The sequence below is a fragment of the Amblyomma americanum genome, chromosome 2 (genome assembly GCF_052857255.1).
Source record: "Amblyomma americanum isolate KBUSLIRL-KWMA chromosome 2, ASM5285725v1, whole genome shotgun sequence".
NCBI classification, from domain to species: domain Eukaryota; kingdom Metazoa; phylum Arthropoda; class Arachnida; order Ixodida; family Ixodidae; genus Amblyomma; species Amblyomma americanum.
Window position 1 is genome coordinate 28,788,840 of NC_135498.1, and position 20,845 is coordinate 28,809,684.

Here is a 20,845-nt window from a genome sequence, read left to right on the forward strand (position 1 = left end):
CTTGGCTGCTTTCGCTGCGTATAGACCGACACCGTGTCTACAAACGCTAGGCGGCGCTCGTGGATACTGAATGCTATACACCGTTTCATACATCAGGTGCAACGCTGTGAAAGATACGGAAGTAGTCCGGGCGGAAAAAGAAAGGGAGACATGTTACTCCGCGCTTGTTCTGTCGCCGAGTGGTCTACGGGACGAGAAAGCGACCGCTGGTCGTCAACAGTAAGAGTGCATTTAATCAAGCAGATTACAAATGTGTCATGTATTAAGCCTGCAGGCAAAGCCTTTAATATCTTTCGCTCGCTGCAAGGCGCGCACTACTTTTTGGTCGCGGATGCAGGCAGCGCAAACAACAGCGCTAGCTTTGACAGCGTTGCCCACGATGTATAAAACGAAATATAGCGTTCCGGTACACTCTGCGTCACTCTCGTGTAGAGCGCTCGGGCAGTGCACTTCTCTGCAAACAAATCCATGTTTTGTCGCAGCCTCTAGGGTTTTAAGGCAACACTTGCTCGAAAGTACTGCAAGATAGACTCGCAAATAAAGTAGTCACGAGCAGTTTGCCCAGAAATCAGGGCTGCTCTTTAATTTGTTTTTTTGTTGTTGTTTTTTTTTGCCAGGTACGCACTGCTCGAGAGCTCTACACAAGGGTTATGCGGACTGTACATGCTACCGCAGGGAGCATGTGGAACATATAACGTAGAGGAACGGCACGGGTATCAGCGCTGCAGTCGCCTGCTACAGTTTAGTTCTTTCGTGTCATGTTTCAGGGATTCACTGTTATTCACGCCTGGGAAAATATTGCAAGATGATGTGGATACGCTTCACTTTCCAAATTTGCACACCGGTCCAACTTTCCAGGATGCTTGCTTACAGAGGAATTTCGGGCCAACAAAAGGAAAAAGTCAGCAGTGCGAGCACAGTTCCACAAGCCCGCACCATGCTTGTAAAGCAATAGGAGTAAGCTGTGTGCGTGCGTGCGTGCGTGCGTGCGTGCGTGCGTGGAAATTTACAGAAGGAATTTCGAGAGATGAAGGAGCTCTGCGATTTCTGATTTTATTTGCTATGCATACGCACACACTAAACATCCGGCATCCCACTCAGAATTTGCCCTCACAAGCCTTGACAGCTTTGGTGAGATCCTCGAAGAAGTCGTCCTGTAGGAAAAAAAAAAAACACATGCTCGTACTTAGGCACCACAGGAGAGCAGTGTGAGGCGCAGGACTGGTCCGCTGCATGTGAACAGGAGGGCTCTATGCGCATTGTGTTTATTTCGCCGATCCTACTGGTTTTTGTCGAACCAGCAAAATAGACCAGCGACGTAGCATGCTTAGGTGAAGTGCGTAATGTGGGCTGTGCTACAAGAATTGCGCAATTCGAAGTGACCCCGTGTCTGTCGAACCAGCCTCTCCTGGGATGTCGGTTGCTTGTCTTGCAGTGAAAGTGACGGCGCAGCATAATTACACGGAATGGCTAGCTGCACTGGTTTATGTTTCTTCACATTCTTTGAAGTCTAATTTGATGTGGAGTGCTTTAATCTATTTAAGCCACAGGTAGAACGCACAACCGCTCTATGAATCCGTCGTTCGGCAGTGCCGGCGTGGTTCTTTCAGACGGCATTGCACCGACACGGATGATTTTCCGGCAGTTCATCAAGGTCGATGCGGTAACGATACGATACGGTCATTGCTTAACGTTAAGACCACAGAGAAGCCGGACGCGAGAATATGACGCCGCTTTATATACCCCTGATTTATATACCCGCCGCTTTATAAAGTGCTCAGCACTTTATATACCTGAACATCGCTGCAGGTGCCGTATTTCAAAGTGAAACGGCCTGCAGAAACTGGTCATTATGGGTTGGCGGGTATGTTGTTTAAAGTTCATTCCACTCTCCATTCATTATTTTTTCTGTTTTTTTCTTCATTTGCAGTAATGAGCTGTTCAGCACAGAAAGTTTTTCCTATTGGAAGAGCTGTTGTTGGAAGAAAACGCCAGGCTCCTCAGGTGTGGCCCCCTAGACTTCTCTTCACGAACGAGTTAGAAAGCAAAACGATTGCAAACATGAGAAGGAGGCCGGCTCAGTGATGTTGCCCTGTCTGGGATGTGAGGTTCGGTGTCTTTTAGATGGTATGCAATAACCGTGCTTTCAACGCTCATTTCGGGTTTTTAGGAGCCAGAGAAAAACCTCGTGCTATGGACAGAAGAACTTCGAAACAATTTCCACCATCTGTGATCCCTCTGCGTAGGCCGAGACTTAATTTCGTTCGCTTTTTTCTCAGTGCTTCGTGCTCCAGGTGTAGGTATTTTACACAAAGCGTGTCGATATTTATAATAACGAGATATAAAAACTCTTACCGTCCAGACAGAGCGCATAATCTCCTCCTAAAAAGAAGAGAGAAAAGAACATTTGAAACATGCAATGGAATATCTTTAAAGTGTATCGAAAGCAGTTAAATTGCAAACCATCTCGCCGTATAGTTTTAATTTGTTGTGTCTCTTGTTGCGTGCGTGTTGAAATGATACGCTACAGATCGCTTTTCGTGCATGCATCATATACGGCGTAAGAATATCGCACTTGGGTGCAAAAATTTGACCGAAGGGTATAAAGACAAAACTCGAGCTATTCCGCGAGGAGAAAGAAACACTGCCAGGGCTGCCCATTTGGCTGCTGTTCTGCACGGGATGCGCAGTAGAATCTCGTTATAACGAAACGGTTTATAACGAAATAATGGATATAACGAAGAAATGACGATTCTCCTAGGAAGCTCGGTCAACATGGGCTATATAACGAAGCTACGGCTATAACGAAGTAATCGCCGGACCAGTTCAATTTCGTTACAACGAAGTTCAACTGAACTTCTACTACGGCCGCCGCGGTGGCTGTGTGGTTATGGCGCTCGGCTGCTGGCCCGAAAGACGCGGGTTCGATCCCGGCCGCGGTGGTCGAATTTCGATGGAGGCGAAATTCCAGAGGCCTGTGTGCTGTGCGATGTCAGTGCACGTTAAAGAACCCCAGGTGGTCGGAATTTCCGGAGCCCTTCACTACGGCGTCTCTCATAGCTTGAGTCGCTTTGGGACGTTAATACCCCGCAAACTAAACTAAACTGAACTTCTACTTTGTCTAGCGTAAAATGAGCGCACTGAATGCTATACCAAACAAGCATGACAAGTACGCTGTCGTGCTAACCCATCTGCAATGTATAAATAGGGTCTTTCGATTTGGCGTTATAGATTTTATATTTTATATTTATCGGAATTCGAAAAGGGGGTGGGGGATGTAGAAATCGGGTACTACACTTTTAGTCCAAATTTCGGTGCAAGACCGGTTATTCAACAAAGATTATCAAAATTCGGGGTTTTTCGGGAAACATTTCACGGGGAAATGTAATTTAAAATTAGCGTATGCGCTTGGTCGGGACATAAACTTCTGTGTTTGTGCTCATTGCTTTCATAAACAGTCTAAGAATGGCAGCTGTCACAAAAGAAAGATCTCTTCACGTGAGATATTTCTTATTTTGTCATCACGACTGTTTCGCCCGTAAGATTACATTTTCGTGACCGGAACTTGCGCCTCCTTGGTAGCCCTGCCTATCTTTGTACACTGCGAAAACACTCAGCGCTGTAGCGGCCATCTGAAGTGCCCAACAGCCCTCCCACATAACGTCCAAACAGTACACGTGCTCTGACTTCTCGGTTTGAAGATCCACTTTACATCCCCATATAATCGACAGATTAGATTAACTCGCGAATAACAGGCATTAAGAGAGGTTTAAAATCATTATCGGCTAACTGAAGACGCCATGCTAGAAAAAGTGCATGACATGTGCTCGTTCCCGTGAGATGCATTCATCTTTGTAGACTGACAAATTACACTTTCCTTAAAATGCATTTGGGTGGAAATCGGGTTTAACCTGATGTTTCTGGTTTATGGTTTACGGGGGTTTAACGTCCCAGAGCGACTCAGGCTATGAGGGTCGACGTAGTGAAGCGCTCCGGAAATTTCGGCCACTTGAGGTTCTTTAACGTGCACTGGCATCGCACAGTACACGGGCCTCTAGAATTTCGCCTCCATCGAAATTCGACCGCCGCGGCCGGGATCGAACCCGCGTCTCTTGGGTCAGCAACCAAGCGCCGTAACCACTCATCCACCGCGGCGGCTAAACTGATGTTTAAGAAATCAACTCGGTGTGTAGGAATAGGTTTAAATAATGTTTTATCCCAAAAATAAGGCTCCTATGCATACAGAATAAACGTTTGCGCATAACTTGACGTGAAGTAAATATAGAAAAACCGAACAATTGCGAGTGTTCGCGAAAACACAAGGCATTCCACATAGTTCAGATATGAAAAGGTCAGCTCACTCACTCACTCGCTCACACCACTCACTCCCTCGCTCGCTCACTCACTCACTCAAAGCTGAAAAAAAAAATACGAATGCGCACGTACCAAGTCGGTTCCTGAGTTGCAAGCTTTCCGGACGAAATCTGTGCGCAAATTCTCCGGCAGCCTTCCCAGGTAGCTAGCGACCTATGGGCGATAGGAAGACGTCGTTCAGAAACAGCCATTACACATGGGGAATAATGGTGTTAGTCTGCACGCATTCTAACTCGAAGTGGAAAGAGTAAGTTGTAAAAACATTTCGGTGAATATAGCGTCGAATAAAACAAAGAATTCAACGGCGTAATGAGAAAGTAATCTGATAGGTAAATATTTTTGGAGCACTACAAAATGTTCTGCAGCCGAGTGCACAGAAGGCAAATCACACCAGGTACAGGAAAACTAAATAATTTCGCCCGACATCGGGAAACAGCGCTTGCTACCAGCGTAAAATGCTTTACCTGAGCAGGTAAGCTATGTTTCTAACAAGCTAAAAAGGGAGCGAAGGCTTGCTTTCGCGCCCTCTTCATTTCTTGAGATCATTCAAGCGCTTAGCAATCGAGCATGCTTGGTTGCAAAACGCTCAGTGTGTTGCCTAAACTGCACGCTTGAATTTGACAGAACCACGCCTAGCTCTAAACTATATTTTTCAAAATACCGCCATAAGATCAGCATAGCCGCAGTAAATTACCATCTTGCATTCCGATACGCTGGCTTCCAGTCAAAAAAATGGCCAGGCTTAGCTTGGTTAAGCCAAGAATGCGTTGCATATCTCGATGGAGTTCCGTGCTGCTCCGTTGACTCGATAGGCTATTGACTCGATCGCCATTGAAACTGCCCGTGTAGCAGCGCTCGATCGCCTTTGAGTGACTATCGGTTCGAGGGCCCTCGAAATGCCCGTGTGACAGGGGTATAAGACTGTCCCGGCGAAGGAGCGCAGCTCTTTTTATACATATGCCGTGACGTCAATCATAGCGCAGCGCCCCTAGCGAGAGGAGCGGGAGTCAGGTGGTGGCTGCGGCCGCGCGCGACCGCGCCAGTGACGTCACGTTACGTGGTTTGGTGGCTGCCCGGCCGCGCCCAAGGGTTGAACTGAGTGATTGCAATATGCAACGCATAAAAAATAGCGCTCAACTTTGTTGATGACAAATCTGTGCTTTCTTTCTCATTGATTGGACAGCCCTCGCGCCATCCCCCCCTAGCCAGTCCAACATCAATTGCCGTCAGCATGACGTTTTCCTTTCGCGCAAAGCATTTTCCTTTCGCGTGCGTGCCGGAATGACGTACGATCTCTCCCACTCATGACACCAGTGATAACGAACCCGCAGAGATTTAAACCTATCATCAGCAGTACCTTTCGCGTGCTACTCAATAATATAACTTTTACGTCCACCTGTAAGTGATAGCCCGTAACGAAGCCGTTGTGGTACAATTAAGTGAATTATGTAGAAGTGCCATCGAAATTATAGAATAAAAGGGACAGAGATAAAACGCAGGGAGTTAAATTAGGAAGTTGTTACGGTTGGATACTTTGCATTGGGAGATAGGCAAGCGGTGATGTAAAATATAGAGGAAAAAGAAGGATGGAGTAAGAAGCAAATTCACAACCTGTCGAGTAAACGTAAGGCATTCAGGAACCGAAACACTGTTCGGTAAGTTTTAACGGAAGACGGCAGATGTCGCTACCTCCGTCAGTCTCCGTCAGCTGGAGAAGCTTCAGGCAGTCTGTAGCACAAGAGAGCGTTTGTCTTTCAGCGATAAACACAGGGAATTAACAAAGCAGACATTCTGCTGTCTCATCACACGTTCTAATTTTTATTAGCCCCTTGTTTGAGTTGACCTTTTTTCATTGAGCCTTGTAAGCCGCTTCACTGCAAGAGTGAAATGAGCCATCTGGGAACACTCCTTGCTGTGCACGCCACATGTCCCAGGCCGCTACATTTTCTCTAGCATCATCGCGCACATGACACCGTAGTGGGTGGAGGACCCAAGAGGCAATTGCATCGATTTTTCACTCAGCCTTAGGACCGTTTGTAGATTTGCAGGTTCCCTGATCTGACACTCCTCACACTCCCCATCGTGCATTTTCCCCCGCGAGTGTTTACCTACTGAAGTTATTGCTAACGCATGTTTGACCATTGGTACAACGGCCAGCTTATTAGCGTGTTCTCGTTCTGCTGAGCAAATAACCTAGCCCACCTAGACCGCGCCGCTGATGCTGTCACCACATCGCATCAGAGAATAAATACTGCAGAAGCTTGGTTAAGCAGCAAAGATAATCCACGCCCGATCTGTCGGATTAACAGACAGCAATCACTCAAGCAAAGCTGCAGCGAAGAGAAGTTTGCTTACCCCGGGGCTCGCGTTCTGCTGAATGCACTCAAGAGCTGGCATCACCTTGTCCTCCGGAAGCTCTGCAAAGCGGTCACCATCCTTATCAGTACGGCTAAAATATTTTTCAGGCCGTCTTGTTTTTTATTTTTCTCTTTTGCAACTATATGTATTCACACAGAAAAATCCCCCCAGGCTAGACCCTTCTTCATGGTCACGCCACCTCAAGCGGTGGCGATGTTTCAAACGATCGCTCGCAGTCTGTGCGCCAAAATTTTAACTTTAAAATGGTGGCGTGACTTATGCAAACATGCAATTGCAGGCTCATGACGCACAAAACTGAAGCCCGAACTGTTATCACGCTCCTTAATTTGAAGCGTAATGATGCTAGCCAAATCGCAATGAACATCAGCCGCTCCCCTCATGAACGTGTGGTTGATGAGACATTCACAAGACAATTGTCATGACAAGTTGCGGGAGATAATCGCACACGGAAATGTGTGGCTCAGCAGGGCGACTTCATGGAGAAGACGTGTCACATTTAGTTGCGTATATAGTTCTGTTTGAAGTAGTAGTTAAACCTTTTTTTATGCCTCCTCGTAGTCCTGTAGGCCGACACCCTATCTCGGTAATTTATTCGTTTTTTCCTTCCTGTCCTTCTGAAGAAATACATCATCTCTCCGATCTATTTCTTCTTTCTCTTTGAAAGTTGCTGCCTGCAGAGGAATACGAGAGGAGTCGTCGGCTGGCTGGTCCTTTCTGTTATCTTTCCTGGTCCCCACACTAGTTGGACCATGCTCAAACAAACACTACGTGCTCGTCTTCGTTCAGTCACTGGAGAAAGGCGCAACAGTAGCAATAAAAACGAAAAAGGAATGGCCATATTCCGGCCAAGCAAATGTACCACCTTCTTTAGCAGCTACTTAATGCAACAAACATACCTGATGATCTCTTCTGGGGGAGAACGGTCGATGCATTGTGTTTAGGCATTGCCAACAACGACTGATACTAATTGCCCTCCTGCTTCATCATATGACCCGTCAGACGAGTCAGTGCTTTCCAGCGTTTCGCAAATGTTTCCTCGCCCACCCCGAAAGTCAAAGCTTTTTCTCTGTCCTAGCTTTACGGCTCAGTTAACCATGTGGCTCAGTTAACCATGTGGCTCAGTTAACCAGTTACCTTCCCTATTTCACGAGCATCATCTGCTTCGGGCACCTTCGCTCATGAAAAGAGATAAAGCCAATGCAAAGGTGCAGATGCCCTTTAATAAGGTTGCAATGATGAGCAAAGAATGTCGCTTTAACATAATTTTTGCTTTGATGCACAACAGAAACAAACAGCTTTGCATGGAGGAGTTCGGAGGATTTTAGAGTTCCACGAGCTTAAATTTATATCATGTGCGAAGCATGCGGGTAAAGCATGCGAAGTCTTTTTCGCGTATACCTTTTTAAATTGTCAAATAAGGCCGCAGTACCTTTCGGTGCGAGAACTTTTGTACACATTGTACATTCACAACCCGTTACAGTGACAAGTGACTTAACGCAAGGCTCATACTTTGTCCGGTCACCGCCAGAGGTTGTTAGAACTAACACCAGCTATAAGTAACGCTGCCAGCATGAGCACTCGGATAACTTTCTGAAACTGTACTATCAGCGCTGAGCTTATGCAAACAGTCGGTGGGACAACCACTGTCACGTACACGTCCAAAGCTCATTGCAGGGACAAGTGACTTAACGCATCGGCTTATACCGTAGCCGATTTCCGCCAGCTCTCGATATTACGTTGCTCAGATGCCAAATCTGCCAGGCTGTGATCGCTTAAACGTGCTTATGAGCCTATAATTCGCGGGGTCGTTATGGCTTTGGAAGAAAAAATTGTATTTCTCTCAGCATAAAAATAAATCCATTCAGCCTTAGTACTGAATGCACATTGGTGTGTTCAGTACTCGCACATCCACCGATTTACAGTATTCACGGCCGTCGCGCGCCGAAGCTACCGCATGCAGACGCCACACTGACATGCATGCATGAAGGGTAATATATCTCTCCATGTGTTCACAACAGTCCTCCCCCTTCTGTGAGCAGTCTCAAGGGCGCAAATTACCCCCTCACGAGAACTGAAGGGCACGTTTGATGGGCACTCTTCCGAGATGGTGATGGGGAGTGGCCGCGGAAGAGAAAGAGCGGGAAATAAAAATCTCAGGGTTTCCCAAGCACAGACTGTTCGACTTACCGCACAGGAACTTCGCAGCGTTGGATACGGTGGCCAGCAGCAGCAGAGCGGACGCGATGAACAGTGCCGCCTTCATGGCGCCTCGGGAGTAGAGAGCAAAAGCAAAGAGGGAAAGGTGAGGCGTGCTTTAGTCGGTTGCGGACTTCGCTGTGAGCGTCGCTTGGCTAGCGGCCCTTTCTTATATGCTGCTCCGAGAAAGAACACGACGTCGTGACGCAGCAAGGCCACGGTCACCGTTGCGTCCAGTTAGCTGGGGCCGTATTTCCTAACGTTATAGTTCTTTTCCGGTCCATTTGATCCTCTGTCATTAGTCGCTTTCCCCCACTGACGTAGGGTTTCGGAGAAAACGACACGCCGGTCGTAACAGGAAAGCGCTCTCGATGCCGCTTGCTCGCATATATAAACGCGTGTCGAGCCCGCGGCCGAGTCGCATTGGCTCACCGGTGTCGACGGCCACAAATCACGGAGCACGAGCTTTTTTTTTTTTTTTTGACGCGACAGACGAGCTTTATCGCCACTAATTCTGCCTCGGCATAGAAACTATGCGTCTTTTGCAAGACAAGTTGGCGCAACGTGGTCAGCATGACTCAGCCGGACAGGATGCGGCTGCATGGGGATGGCTAGCGGCGGCGCTGCGACCTGGTCAGCTTTGTCGGTGACTGGCCGCTTGCTTTCCTACCTGGTGTTGCTTTCGTCACAATGATGTCACGGCCAAATGAAACGGGTAATGGGATTAGAGAGTACGGACCTGCTCCTTTTTCTCTTTCTTTTCATCGCGAAAACCACTATTTCCATATAGCGAAGCTGAAAAACCTCGGGGTGTATGTGAAGCCTCGACCTTTGGCGGAGCATCAGCGGCGGAGGCCTTGCGCAGCTGCTTCGTCAACGCGGTGGGGGCTATCAAAGAAATTCATCACATGGTTCATGTAGAACCTATCTTTTAGTAAGCTGTCAAATATGGTCATGTAACTAAGGGTTAATATTGGCGCTGCCCTACACGCTATACATATTCTATTCTTTTACACATATTACATTCAACCTTTCGAAAAGCCAATTGTGAGTTGTGGGTCTTGACACTCCATCATGTAGCGCGAGCTCCAGGATGTCTATGAAGACGATCGCTTTCACCGCTTCAATTTCTTCCTCGAGCACCATCGTCTAAACCTCAGAAATTGATACTGAAAGATTGGCCACCAGATTCTAGTGCAGTGAGCTTTGTTTGGAGGAATTGTCGAGCCACTTATAGCCACTTATGACAGTTTTCGGCTGGCGGTCACCTTTGAAGGGTTTAGCCGTGAAGGACAGGATCAGCTTGTCACCTAAGCAAGAATATACCGCCTTTGCAAACCTCTCCGGGTTTTTAACCTTTCGAGAAATTTCATGACCTCTGCCTTCACTTTCGTTGGCCTTCCCAGAGTTCTTCCCAACAGTGGCCGTCGCATTTAGTGCGTGAGCATTACAGCGTCCACTCAGCGGATTAGCCGTTGTCTGCGAGATCCCTCTGTGCTTCCTCCACGTTGTAGGCAACCTGCCCTATGTGGCTCTCCTGGGTGGCAGGTCGGCCACCATGGTCACGTAACCTTGTGACGTCATCACAGCCTGCGCACCGGATTGTGAGCGAGCTGCCCACCGTGGCAGGTGGCAGTTCAGTTAATGATTGGTCGCGAGAGTCAGCTTGCTAAGAGCGACCTGGTTGTCAGAAGTCCCGCCGGTGGCAGCAGTTGCCATCGAAGGGCATAGGCACATCGCTTAACCGCTGCACCACTGCGCCAGCAGCGGCATGGGGACTCTCACTGCAGGTAAGTCGCAGTGTTTTACGCACTGAAGGCTTCTGCATTCTTTCACATTTTACTTTTCTGCATTGCTTTCAAATTATTACTTTCAGTACCAATTTTAAAGGGCAATGCCGACAATGGGACCACTTTATTTATTTTTAATTGGCGTTTCATTCCTTTCATTGCCTTTTATTGCATTTTTTATGCGTATTGTTGCCCGCGCGAGCATTTATGCGCTCAGCAAAACTTTAGCAGTAAGTCTGCACATTTTGTGTCTTGTCTTGACCACAATTCTTTGCGCTGTTCCGGCCACCACGTACTGTACATCTCCAACGAGCCTCCACATCTCGGCAGTCAACAAGAGTCGATGTTGAGAACTTTGCGAGGGAGTGCAGCGCGGTACCCGATTGCCACACCACTTCCTTCAGGAGCGTGCGCAGCAGTCTTTCTCGGAACGTGGTGAATTATTGCCCGCAGTGCATCCCAATCTGTCATCGAAACACAGCAGAAAAAAAAATGGGCGGCGGAGGTGAGTAGCAACCAGAAGGAAAGACGAATTAAGAATGGGAGCGAACGGAGAACGTGACTGATATACAGGCTTCCCTGTACAGCATGCGTACAACGTTTACCGAGCTGTGTAACACCGCTCGTCTTACAACAGTAGTCTTGCATATAGGGTTGCTCAGGGGGCCAGCAAAACGGTTGCCCCCAGTGTCCAGAACAAGTAGCGCGTCTCACACGATAAATGGGTAGCAGCGGCACTGTCCAGCGGGGAAAAGCATTTACTAGGGTCGTAATGCGACGTTTCCGGCCATACGTATGTCCGTCGTTCCCCGCTAGCTCAGCTCTCAACTTCATCCCCCTGTACATGCTAAAAAGCGTGCGTCGTGTACACTACTTGCTGCAAGCGGTCTAGGTGTGCTGACGTCACATGCGCGATCGCGACTGGCTTATCGGTCGGTGGGGGACAGTCTTTAGAGGAAATAAACAAATAAAAACAATGGGAACCCCGATTATGCCAGCGTACACTTGTGTGTGCCCGCGAGTCCAACGAGCGAGTTTCCGCAAACCGTTTATTGGAAGCATCCGAGCGTAGAGCAGCGCCAGATGACAACAGAGTGTGGCGGGCGTTTTGTTCGAGCGAGCGCTCTTACGCCCGTTCGCAGCGCTCTTCGCTTGCATAACAAAATGCGTGGATAAGTAATCCCCTCCCTCTCGTTACTTGCCTCCTCACCACATACGGGCTCCTCGGCCAGGGAAAGAAAGGAAAGAAGGCAGGAAGAAAGGAGAGAAAAAAAGAGAGAAAACACGAGCAGTCAACTGGACGTAGTGGTGACCGCGGCCTTGCTCCGTCACGACTTTGTCGTCTTTCTCGGAGCAGCGTATAAAAAATTGGCCCCTAGCGAAGTGACGCGCACAGAGAAGTCCGCTATTGATCAAAGCGCGTCCTCGGCTTTCCTTCATCACTTCGTTCTTCACGTTCTTCATCATGAAGGCGGCACTGTTCATCGCGTCCGCTTTGCTGCTGCTGTCCACCGGGGCCAATGCTGGAAAGTTCTTGTGCGGTAAGTCGAACGCCCTCTACTTGAAGAACCCCGAGATTTCTTTTTTTTTTTTAATTTCCTCCTCTTTCCCCTGTCACCACCTTGGAAGAGCGGCCATCAAACACGCCCTTCAGTTCTCGTGAATGGGCTATTACGCCCACTGAGACAACTCTTTCAAGGAGAAGATCTCCCATGAACACATGGAGACACTTCCATCTCCTGCATGAGATTCAGTGGTATGCGCATGCGGTAACCTCTGTATACGCGTGCCAGTTTGGCACATGTGACGCTCCACATTCGTACCCTTAGTACTCGCTCAGCAGGGCTGTATTTTGATGCAAGGAAAAATAAAGTTCCTCTCCCAAAGGCATAACTGCCCCCAGATTGGAGGTTCATGTGCGCGGTTATGCGATCACAGCCTGACAGATTCGATATCCGCGCAAAGTAAAATCGAGAGTTGGCGGTGATCGGACTAGGTATGCACCGATGTGTTAGGTCACTTGTCGCTGCAACGAGCTTTGGATGCAGACTGTGTACAAAGGTTGTGCCACCCAACGTTTGCGTAAACTAAGTGTCGAGAGTACATTTTCAGAAAGGTCTGCGTGAGCTCGTGTTCGCAGTGTTAGTGCCTGTGTGCCAGTGTCGACAACCTCTGCTTCAAACAGGCGCTACTGGCTGACGCTGAGAACGGGTTGACATTGGTGTGGATCAACCCCATGAAAACAATAAGTAGCGCATCATTTGATTAGGAAAAAGATATGCCCATTGGAAACAGCGCGAACTTTACTTTTTGAGCACGGAGACGCTGGTACGTGTTCCTGCTGAGCTTTAAGACATATTTGAAGTACGTCAATGTTATCTTTTATTGATCCGCAACACGTATAAGGGAGGGTAAGAAAAAAATTGCCAGCGGCAGCTTTCGTACTCATATTCAATCGATTTTACTTGCCACCACTGCGCCTCTAGTGTTCGATTGAGGTGTCGTCTGCCGTGGCTCTAGTGCAACTTTTTCCAATGCTCCAGGTCGCCGCGCAAATTTTCCTTCAAACCAAGTGCACATTTGAGCTCAAGTTGCCCTCCTCACCTGTAATGATTTCGCCTACATCCCAAAGGGTTCGTTTTCCTGTTAGTGCAGATGAAACCGGAGAACGAGTTGTTCTTGTTTGTGCTTGTTTAACATGGTCCGCAACATTTTGGGTTCTAAATAAGGATGTGGATATTTGATACCTTTTCTTGCGTTTCCCGTGATACGAAGTACTGTTTTGCTGAGCAGCAGAAAGGGAGGGGAATGTATGCAAGTTTCTGTCCAGAAATTGCTGTTCTAAACACGACTCAGGATTCGTGAGAAAAAATGTTGAACAGATATCTATTTTCGCCATCTCATATTATCTCCGATAACAGTCCGACAGCTGATAAACCGGCATTCGGCTGGGGAAAATTGACGACGAAATCCTTCTTATCACCCAATCAATCTTGCCTGCAGGACGTTAAGACGCCTCTCCTGAAGCGCAAATGCGAAACATTTTCTGATGCTTATAGAAACAGCATTCTAAACATCCTACTCAGAATCCCGAACATGTTCACGAATGGTTACGAATTACAAGAGAAGGAGGGAAAGCAGACAGGGTGAGCACTAGTCTAGCAACTGTGGATTTTAGTGCGCTAGCACGAAAATTGGCCATTCCCTGCAATGAGCCGTTGTTTGTCTGGAGCCTGGTCTTTCTAGAAAACAAAGCATTACCAAGTGAGACCAGGTAACCAGGTGGTAACCAGATAGTAACCTGGTGTGGTAACCACGTGGTAACCTGTGGTGGTATCCAGTGGTAACTATGCAGTAACCGGGCGGTAAACATATGGTAGCCTATGAGGTGGTATCTGGTGGTAACCATGTGGTAACCTAGAGTGGTAGCCAGATGGTAACCTGTAGTGGTAAATTGCGAAGCACAAAGTGGTAGCGCACATATCTGTATTTGGCTTAACTGCTCAAATCGGCTGCCATTGTTTTGTTGTTGTTGCACCCGTCTCGCTTTCAATCAAGTGCGGCACAGTTCACTCTTCCAATCAGCAATTCTTGATCTTTTCGAAAATAATGTACTGCACTGGTGTTTTTTTTTTTTGTCCGTGCTAGTTTTTATGTAAAATGCACATAGCTGCAGGAAGAAAAAATAAAGGAAACAAGAGGCGCGAAAAAAATGTTTTAGTAGTGCTACAAAGAATGATGACCCCTTTTCAGGGCTTCCGGAAGACAAGGTGATCCCAGCGCTCGAGTGCCTTCAGCAGAACGTGAGCCCAGAGGTAAGCAAGCTTTTCCTCTCTGCAGCATTGCATCAGCGATTACTATCTGTTAATCCGACAGACCAGGTGTTGATTTTCTTTGGCGGACAGTCTCGCCCATAAAGCGCTGTCAGGTAATCCATCAAGAAAAGTCCCTCAAAATGACAAGAGACTCTTTAGAGAAACGGTGCTCGGCCATTTCAGTACCCTGTGGAGTTCACCCAACAAGCCATGTATGATAAAGGGACTAAAAATATCCCAGGCCACATTACCACATCGCATTCGCACGGACCCTGCTCGTACCCCTGCGTGAATGTGTAGGACAGGTCTGGCATCGTCTCCGCTGTGTTCCACACGTGGTGTGTGCGGTGATATAGAACATTATCTTATGTGACTCTGAGAGACACTGTGAGAGCCGCAAAGCGGTGACATTTCCCACGCAACTGTCCTGAAGTGCGACATCTGTCGCAACCCTCATGATGCTTCCTCGAGGCACTCTCTCCGCCATAAGATGGAACGAAGGGCGATGAAGCAAAGCATGAGACACCATTCAACCCACTGGGAGGCTGCTTTTGGGGTACAACGACGTCGTCCCCGTCACCGAAGGCCTTGGGAGTCAAGTGCTCCTGCAACTTGTGTTCACCCACCACTTACCACTGAAAAGGCTGGTAACCCGACGACTGGTGGCGGGGAGGGGGGAGGGGGGGGGGAGTGTGACTTGGCCATCCTTACTGAAACCAAGCATACCCTCCGAGAGTCCGAGAAGTTAACACGCTTCCAATGTCCCCAGCCTACTGCTGATCGCACCCAAGGCCAAGATCGGGTCTGAGGCCTGCAAGTGATCGCAATGCTGAGGTCCCTTATGAACACCATGCGTGTGCTGTATGAACTGCACATGCCAAAACTACGTTACTCATTACAGACTGAATGCGTTAAATGCACTTCTTGCAGCGAGCCTAGTTCCTCTTGAACTGGCTAAACCCCATGACATGTCATTTAATTCCTGATGGCTCATTGAATTTCTGTGCTAGGCTAGCCTCATTCGTTAACGTTCTTGCATTAAATGTTGTCGGGTTCAGCTTGAAATGGTTCCCTGTCCAGATTCAGCCATTCTTAGCACCCTCTCCACTGCGTGAAAGGTCTTCGTGTTACAACCTTTTGGATTGACGCAGCAGAGGCTTGCCATGCCTTCGTGCAAGCTGACGCTTGCCGCTATGAACTCGAGCCAATTTTTCAACACCCGCCCCAAACCTCTTGACCCCAATCTACAGCTCCGTCTTCTGCCTTGTCTACCGCCACATTAAGCAGCTTTGCTTTTTCATGTGTGGCTCGGTGTTGAATTCACAAACCAGCACTCATTCATCGTTGACGAGGCCGACAGCCTTGCACCTCTGGCTATGATAAGACAACAGAACGTCTGCTTTGTGAATGTCATTGTTTATCGCTGAAAGACAAACGCTCTGCTGTGCTACGGATTACATCAAGCTTCTCCGGCTGACGGAGACTAAAATCGTCACATGGTGGCCACATCTGCCGTCAGTCCTACAGGCTTGCCGAGCACTGTCTTAGTTCCTGAAGACGTAGTGTTTCCTCCATCCTATTGTGACTTTTCAGCATGCACGTCCTTACCTGATGTCCTTGCTTCTTACTCCATCCTCAATTTTTTCCTCTCTCATATGGCTGTTGTGTTTAAATTGAGAAGCTATTGACTTTGCACAGTAGAGCCTAATGAGTACAAATTGACCCTTGAATGAGTATTTTATTCAATTTCTGCAGCAAATTGGGCACGGCGTTTCAAATTAAGCTCACTTGACCCAACTCAAGGTATCCTAGTGCGAAAACGTAGGAAAAAAATTATTTGGATAAAGTGTATTAGAATTACTTTCCGCCACATACAGTTGAACCTCGTTGTAACGAAGCTGCAGGGGCCCGAAGATTACTTCGCTATAGCCGTAGCTTCGTTATAGCCCGTGTTGACCGACCTTCTAAAAGGAATCGTCATTCTTCGTTATATGCATTATTTCGTCATAAACTGTTTCGTTATAACGAGGTTCGACTGTATTCTAACCATTCTGAAACATGACGCATAATTCCGACGTTATGTTTTTATGATTGCACGAAACCAAAAGCAAATGCGCAGCTTTCGCTGAAACGTTGAAATAACAATTTATTGCTAGGACTCCAATAGCAAACGCCCTTTGCCAACACTCTCGAAGGAGCAAGTAACAAGGCCGTGGAGACAGCATTACAACGCAACTTAAACGTGTTACACTCAGACATTCACGTGCCTCAAGCCTACGTGCTCACGCTTATATACTGTCTATGAAGGATTTGCCATCTAGTATTAACGGTGCGTCGTTAATCATCACAAATTTCGACAAGAATATCGGCGCCGTTTACGCATTCAGTTGGCTGCACGAATCATGAGATTTAACTGCAAAATTATGTTAGTTAAAATGAGTCCCTACCTGAACTGAGTGTCATTTCAGGAAAAGGAGAATTTATACATGACAAACCATTTAAATAAAACACAAAACCTGGCGAGCATAGTGGCGCCTAATCGGCAATCCAATGCATGTGTCCCAAACGAAAAGAAAACATCAAGCAGCACTGGTCTGTGGAAGAAAGCGATCTCAAAACTCCTTCCTATCGCTATAAGCAGAGATAGGCTCTCGCTAAAAAATCCAACACATTTTGGGAAACAACAGTTGACGGGTGATTGACGCAGGAGTGCTTAGTGATATGAATGGGAAAATCTTCCATTATTTCTCTAGCCAGCTGGTCTTCAGGTCTGAAACGAATGACAACGCTGTCAAAACAAAGAAGAGCATTTGCAAGTGCGACTGTGCAGCACGAGTTCTGTGGATGAATTCGAAGAATCACTATTGCATGAATTCTTCTCTCAGCCTTATGTTAACGTATCATCAAGCCTGTCCGATATGCACAGCCTCGGAGGAAAACGACAACTTACACGTGCACAACGTCAGAACTGCCTGGATTAAACCTCAAACGATTCTTGATTGGACAAAAGCCATTCATGCTGCGTGATCGCGTAACAGATGTCCTCTGCGGCTGTGAACAAACAGTACTTAACAGATTAGGTGCCGAAAAGATAACGCTGAGCAGTACTTTCTTCCTCCTACCTCAATGAGCCCATGGGGAATTTTGTGAACATACGGCAGGCACACCAGCCACCACCTTCCTTGGCTCACTGCAAACGGGCTCTTGGCTCTTACCTGCCCTCATAAATTTCATAACCTTCTCACATGCTCTTGCCACAAGGTGTCCTGGACATCCACTCTTTTTCAGCCTTGCCATTTGTTGAGTTCTTGAAATCGATACTTGACAAAGATTTCTACCTGTCTACAATGATTTTTTTTTCGATTGTAGTAATGCTTTAAAGCTTCAAATATAATTTTTCTACATACGCCTGAAAAGCTCTACCTCTCCTACTACAAATTTTTTTATTGATCGTTCCCTGAGAATTAAGTTCTAGGGAAATTACTGTCCAGCAAAATTAATTGAGATTCAATCTACTCGCAGGGAATTCGCTTTCTGAAGACTGAAATTCAAATGAAACTCAATTGATCAGTGGGTAGTTGGCTTCGTGTTGACTCATATCAGTATAGAATGTTTTGACATGTTAATGAATTAGCTTAATAATATTTTTGTTTTAATTTAAATGTTTTGAGCAATGCCTTCCTTTCACCCCCAGGTCGCGACTTACCTGGGAAGGCTGCCGGAGAAAGGAGCCAGTTTCGTCCGAAACGCCTGCAAGTCAGGAACCGATGTGGTAATTGCACCATTTGTGAGTGAGTGAGTGAGTGAGTGAGTGAGTGAGTGAGTGAGTGAGTGAGTGAGTGAGTGAGTGAGTGAGTGAGTGAGTGAGTGAGTGAGTGAGTGAGTGAGTGAGTGAGTGAGTGAGTGAGTGAGTGAGTGAGTGAGTGAGTGAGTGAGAGCACGATATTTAGGGGCAAGCTTTTCATATTTGTACGAAATAGTCGTAATGACAAAACAAGAATACTTTACTAAGAGAGCACTTTCTAGCTAGCTGCCGTTTCTAGATTGTTCACCAAAACAATGAGCAGCAACAGACAAGTTTTTGTATGCACGAACTGGCAATTACTTTTTCTGGAATAAATTAGATGAATACGCCGAATTATGAAAGTATTTGTTGAATAGCCGAATTTCTACCTGAATTGAGACTTAGAACTTGCACCAGATTAGTGCCCCTAATTCAGAAAAATTATCAAAACCCATAACGCGAAAACGAAGGGCTCTGTTTATACATCTAAGATGCTTCAGTGTTATCGCGTACTTCTCATGCTTCTTAGGTATATCATTCAATGTGCTCATTTTATGCTAGAAAAATATAAGCATACATAAACGCAGCCCACGCCGAACAGCAGCCCAACGAGCAGCTCTGGCAGCTGTACTCGCGCAAAGGCCCGAGCTTATGCCGCCTTCCCGTGGATCAATCTTTTTCGCTTAGGTGCGGCTGTTATACAGGAATTTTACGATGTGTAATATGTATGCGTGTGCAACAGTATGTAGCATATTACTTAAACGGGCACGCAACAAGAGATATAGCAATTGAGTCATGTACGGTAAGTTAGTTCGCGACCCAAATATTTGTCATACACTTCAGAGATAAACCAGTACATGCTTCAAGCATTCTTTTCTTTCTCTTTTTATTTCTAGGAGGAGATTATGCGCTTACTCTGGACGGTAAGAATTTTTATACCACGTCGTTAACGATATCGACACGCTTCTGTAGTGTAGTGCAGAATACCGAAAGCGCGATGCGGCCAACCACGACGGCTCGGCAGCAACGATGCCTTACTCGAAATCTCGGAGATAAAGTTAATGAAACAAAATCTCAGCCTACGTAAAAGAATCGGAGGTGGTCGGAATTATTCCGAAGCGGCCCACTTGATAACACATGTTTCTTTGGCACGTAAAAGCCCAAGCCAACCGTATAGAAAGTGCGATGCCATTACTGCGCGCCACCTAAAAGGCTGCGAGCCGCTCTTCTGAAATCAGGCAACATAGCTGAGTCAGTTCCTGTCTCGTATTTGCATTTATTCTGTTTTTTAACTTCTTTGTTCGCGAAAAGATGTATTGGCTTCGCAGTGAAGTACAGTGTGGTCTTAACGTTGAGCAATGGACGACTCGATGCGTGTCAGACTAATTTGCATTACATTGGTGCTAAGCACGTACGTCAAGTTTGATAGCCAAGTTTAATAATAATTATTATTATCAATTCCACGCTGCCTCAGGAAAAGTGCAATACATCATGTTGTATCCCTTGAACTACCGGAACACCATCATGTTTGGTACAATGGTGTCGAAATGAACCACGCTGCGATTGCCGAAAGACGATCCACAGAGCATTTGTACGGTCAGCAGCTGTTCGAAGGTTTGGTTCGATTTATGGTGGTTTAGCATCCCAATGTGACTCAGGCTATGAGGGACGCCGTAGTGAAGGGCTCCGGATAATTTCGGCCACCTGAGGTTCTTTAACGTGCACTGACATCGCGCAGTACACGGGCCTCTAGTATTTCGCCTCCATCGAAATTCGATCGCCGCGCCCGAACCCGCGTCTTTCGGGTCACTAGCCGAGCTATTCCAAGGAAACTATCTGCGGCTTAAATCGATTAAAGCGCAACACCGCAAGTTAGCTTTAAAATAAAGCGAAAAAACATAAATCAGTGCAGCATAGCCATTCAGTTTTCTCTATCCTTCGCCGTCACTTCGGACAGCACAGTTCGCGTCGCGCAGTTCACTTTACACACTTCCCCTAAGCGAGCTACGTCACTCATCTATTTTGCTGCTTAGACAAAAGCCAATAGGATCGGCGAAATAAACAGTACGTATAGAGTCCGCGAGCTTACATGCAGCGCGCCAATCGTGTGCCCTGCCTCACACTTGTCCTTCTGCGTGGCCAAAGTACGAGCGTGGTTTCTTTTCCCGCAGGACGACTACGTGAAAGAGCTCGACAAAGCTGACAAGATTTGCGAGGCCAAGTTCTGAGTTGGATGCCGGATGTTTAGCGTGCGCGTATGCAATGCAAATAAAATCAGAACTGAGCGTGGAGGTCATTCATCTTTCTTTCTAAATTCCCTTTATACGCGGCCTGCAGTTCGTGCGTCCCTCTTTCCTTCACACACACACACACACACACACACACACACACACACACACACACACACACACACACACACACACACACACACACACACACACACACACACACACACACACACACACACACACACACACACACATACATATATATATATATATATATAT

At 47.0% G+C, this 20,845-nt stretch overlaps 1 protein-coding gene and 1 long non-coding RNA gene across 2 annotated transcripts in view; one reads left to right on the forward strand and one right to left on the reverse strand.

Moving 5' to 3' along the window:
* Window positions 1–1,028: 1,028 nt before the first annotated feature.
* The window catches only part of LOC144118425 (uncharacterized), a 30,746-nt gene continuing 10,929 nt past the window's right edge, over window positions 1,029–20,845 (reverse strand). Inside the window, exons 4-7 of the mRNA XM_077651365.1 lie at window positions 6,730–6,791; window positions 4,447–4,527; window positions 2,356–2,382; window positions 1,029–1,154 (exon numbers count right to left, since the gene is read on the reverse strand). Of these exons, the coding sequence (XP_077507491.1) occupies window positions 1,098–1,154; window positions 2,356–2,382; window positions 4,447–4,527; window positions 6,730–6,791 (227 nt within the window). The 3' untranslated portion in view covers window positions 1,029–1,097. The remainder of the gene's footprint in view (window positions 1,155–2,355; window positions 2,383–4,446; window positions 4,528–6,729; window positions 6,792–20,845) is intronic.
* Window positions 12,058–20,628, forward strand: LOC144118426 (uncharacterized). The gene is made up of 5 exons (XR_013312023.1): window positions 12,058–12,280; window positions 14,493–14,554; window positions 18,249–18,326; window positions 19,235–19,261; window positions 20,510–20,628. It is a non-coding gene; the product is annotated as an uncharacterized LOC144118426 (long non-coding RNA).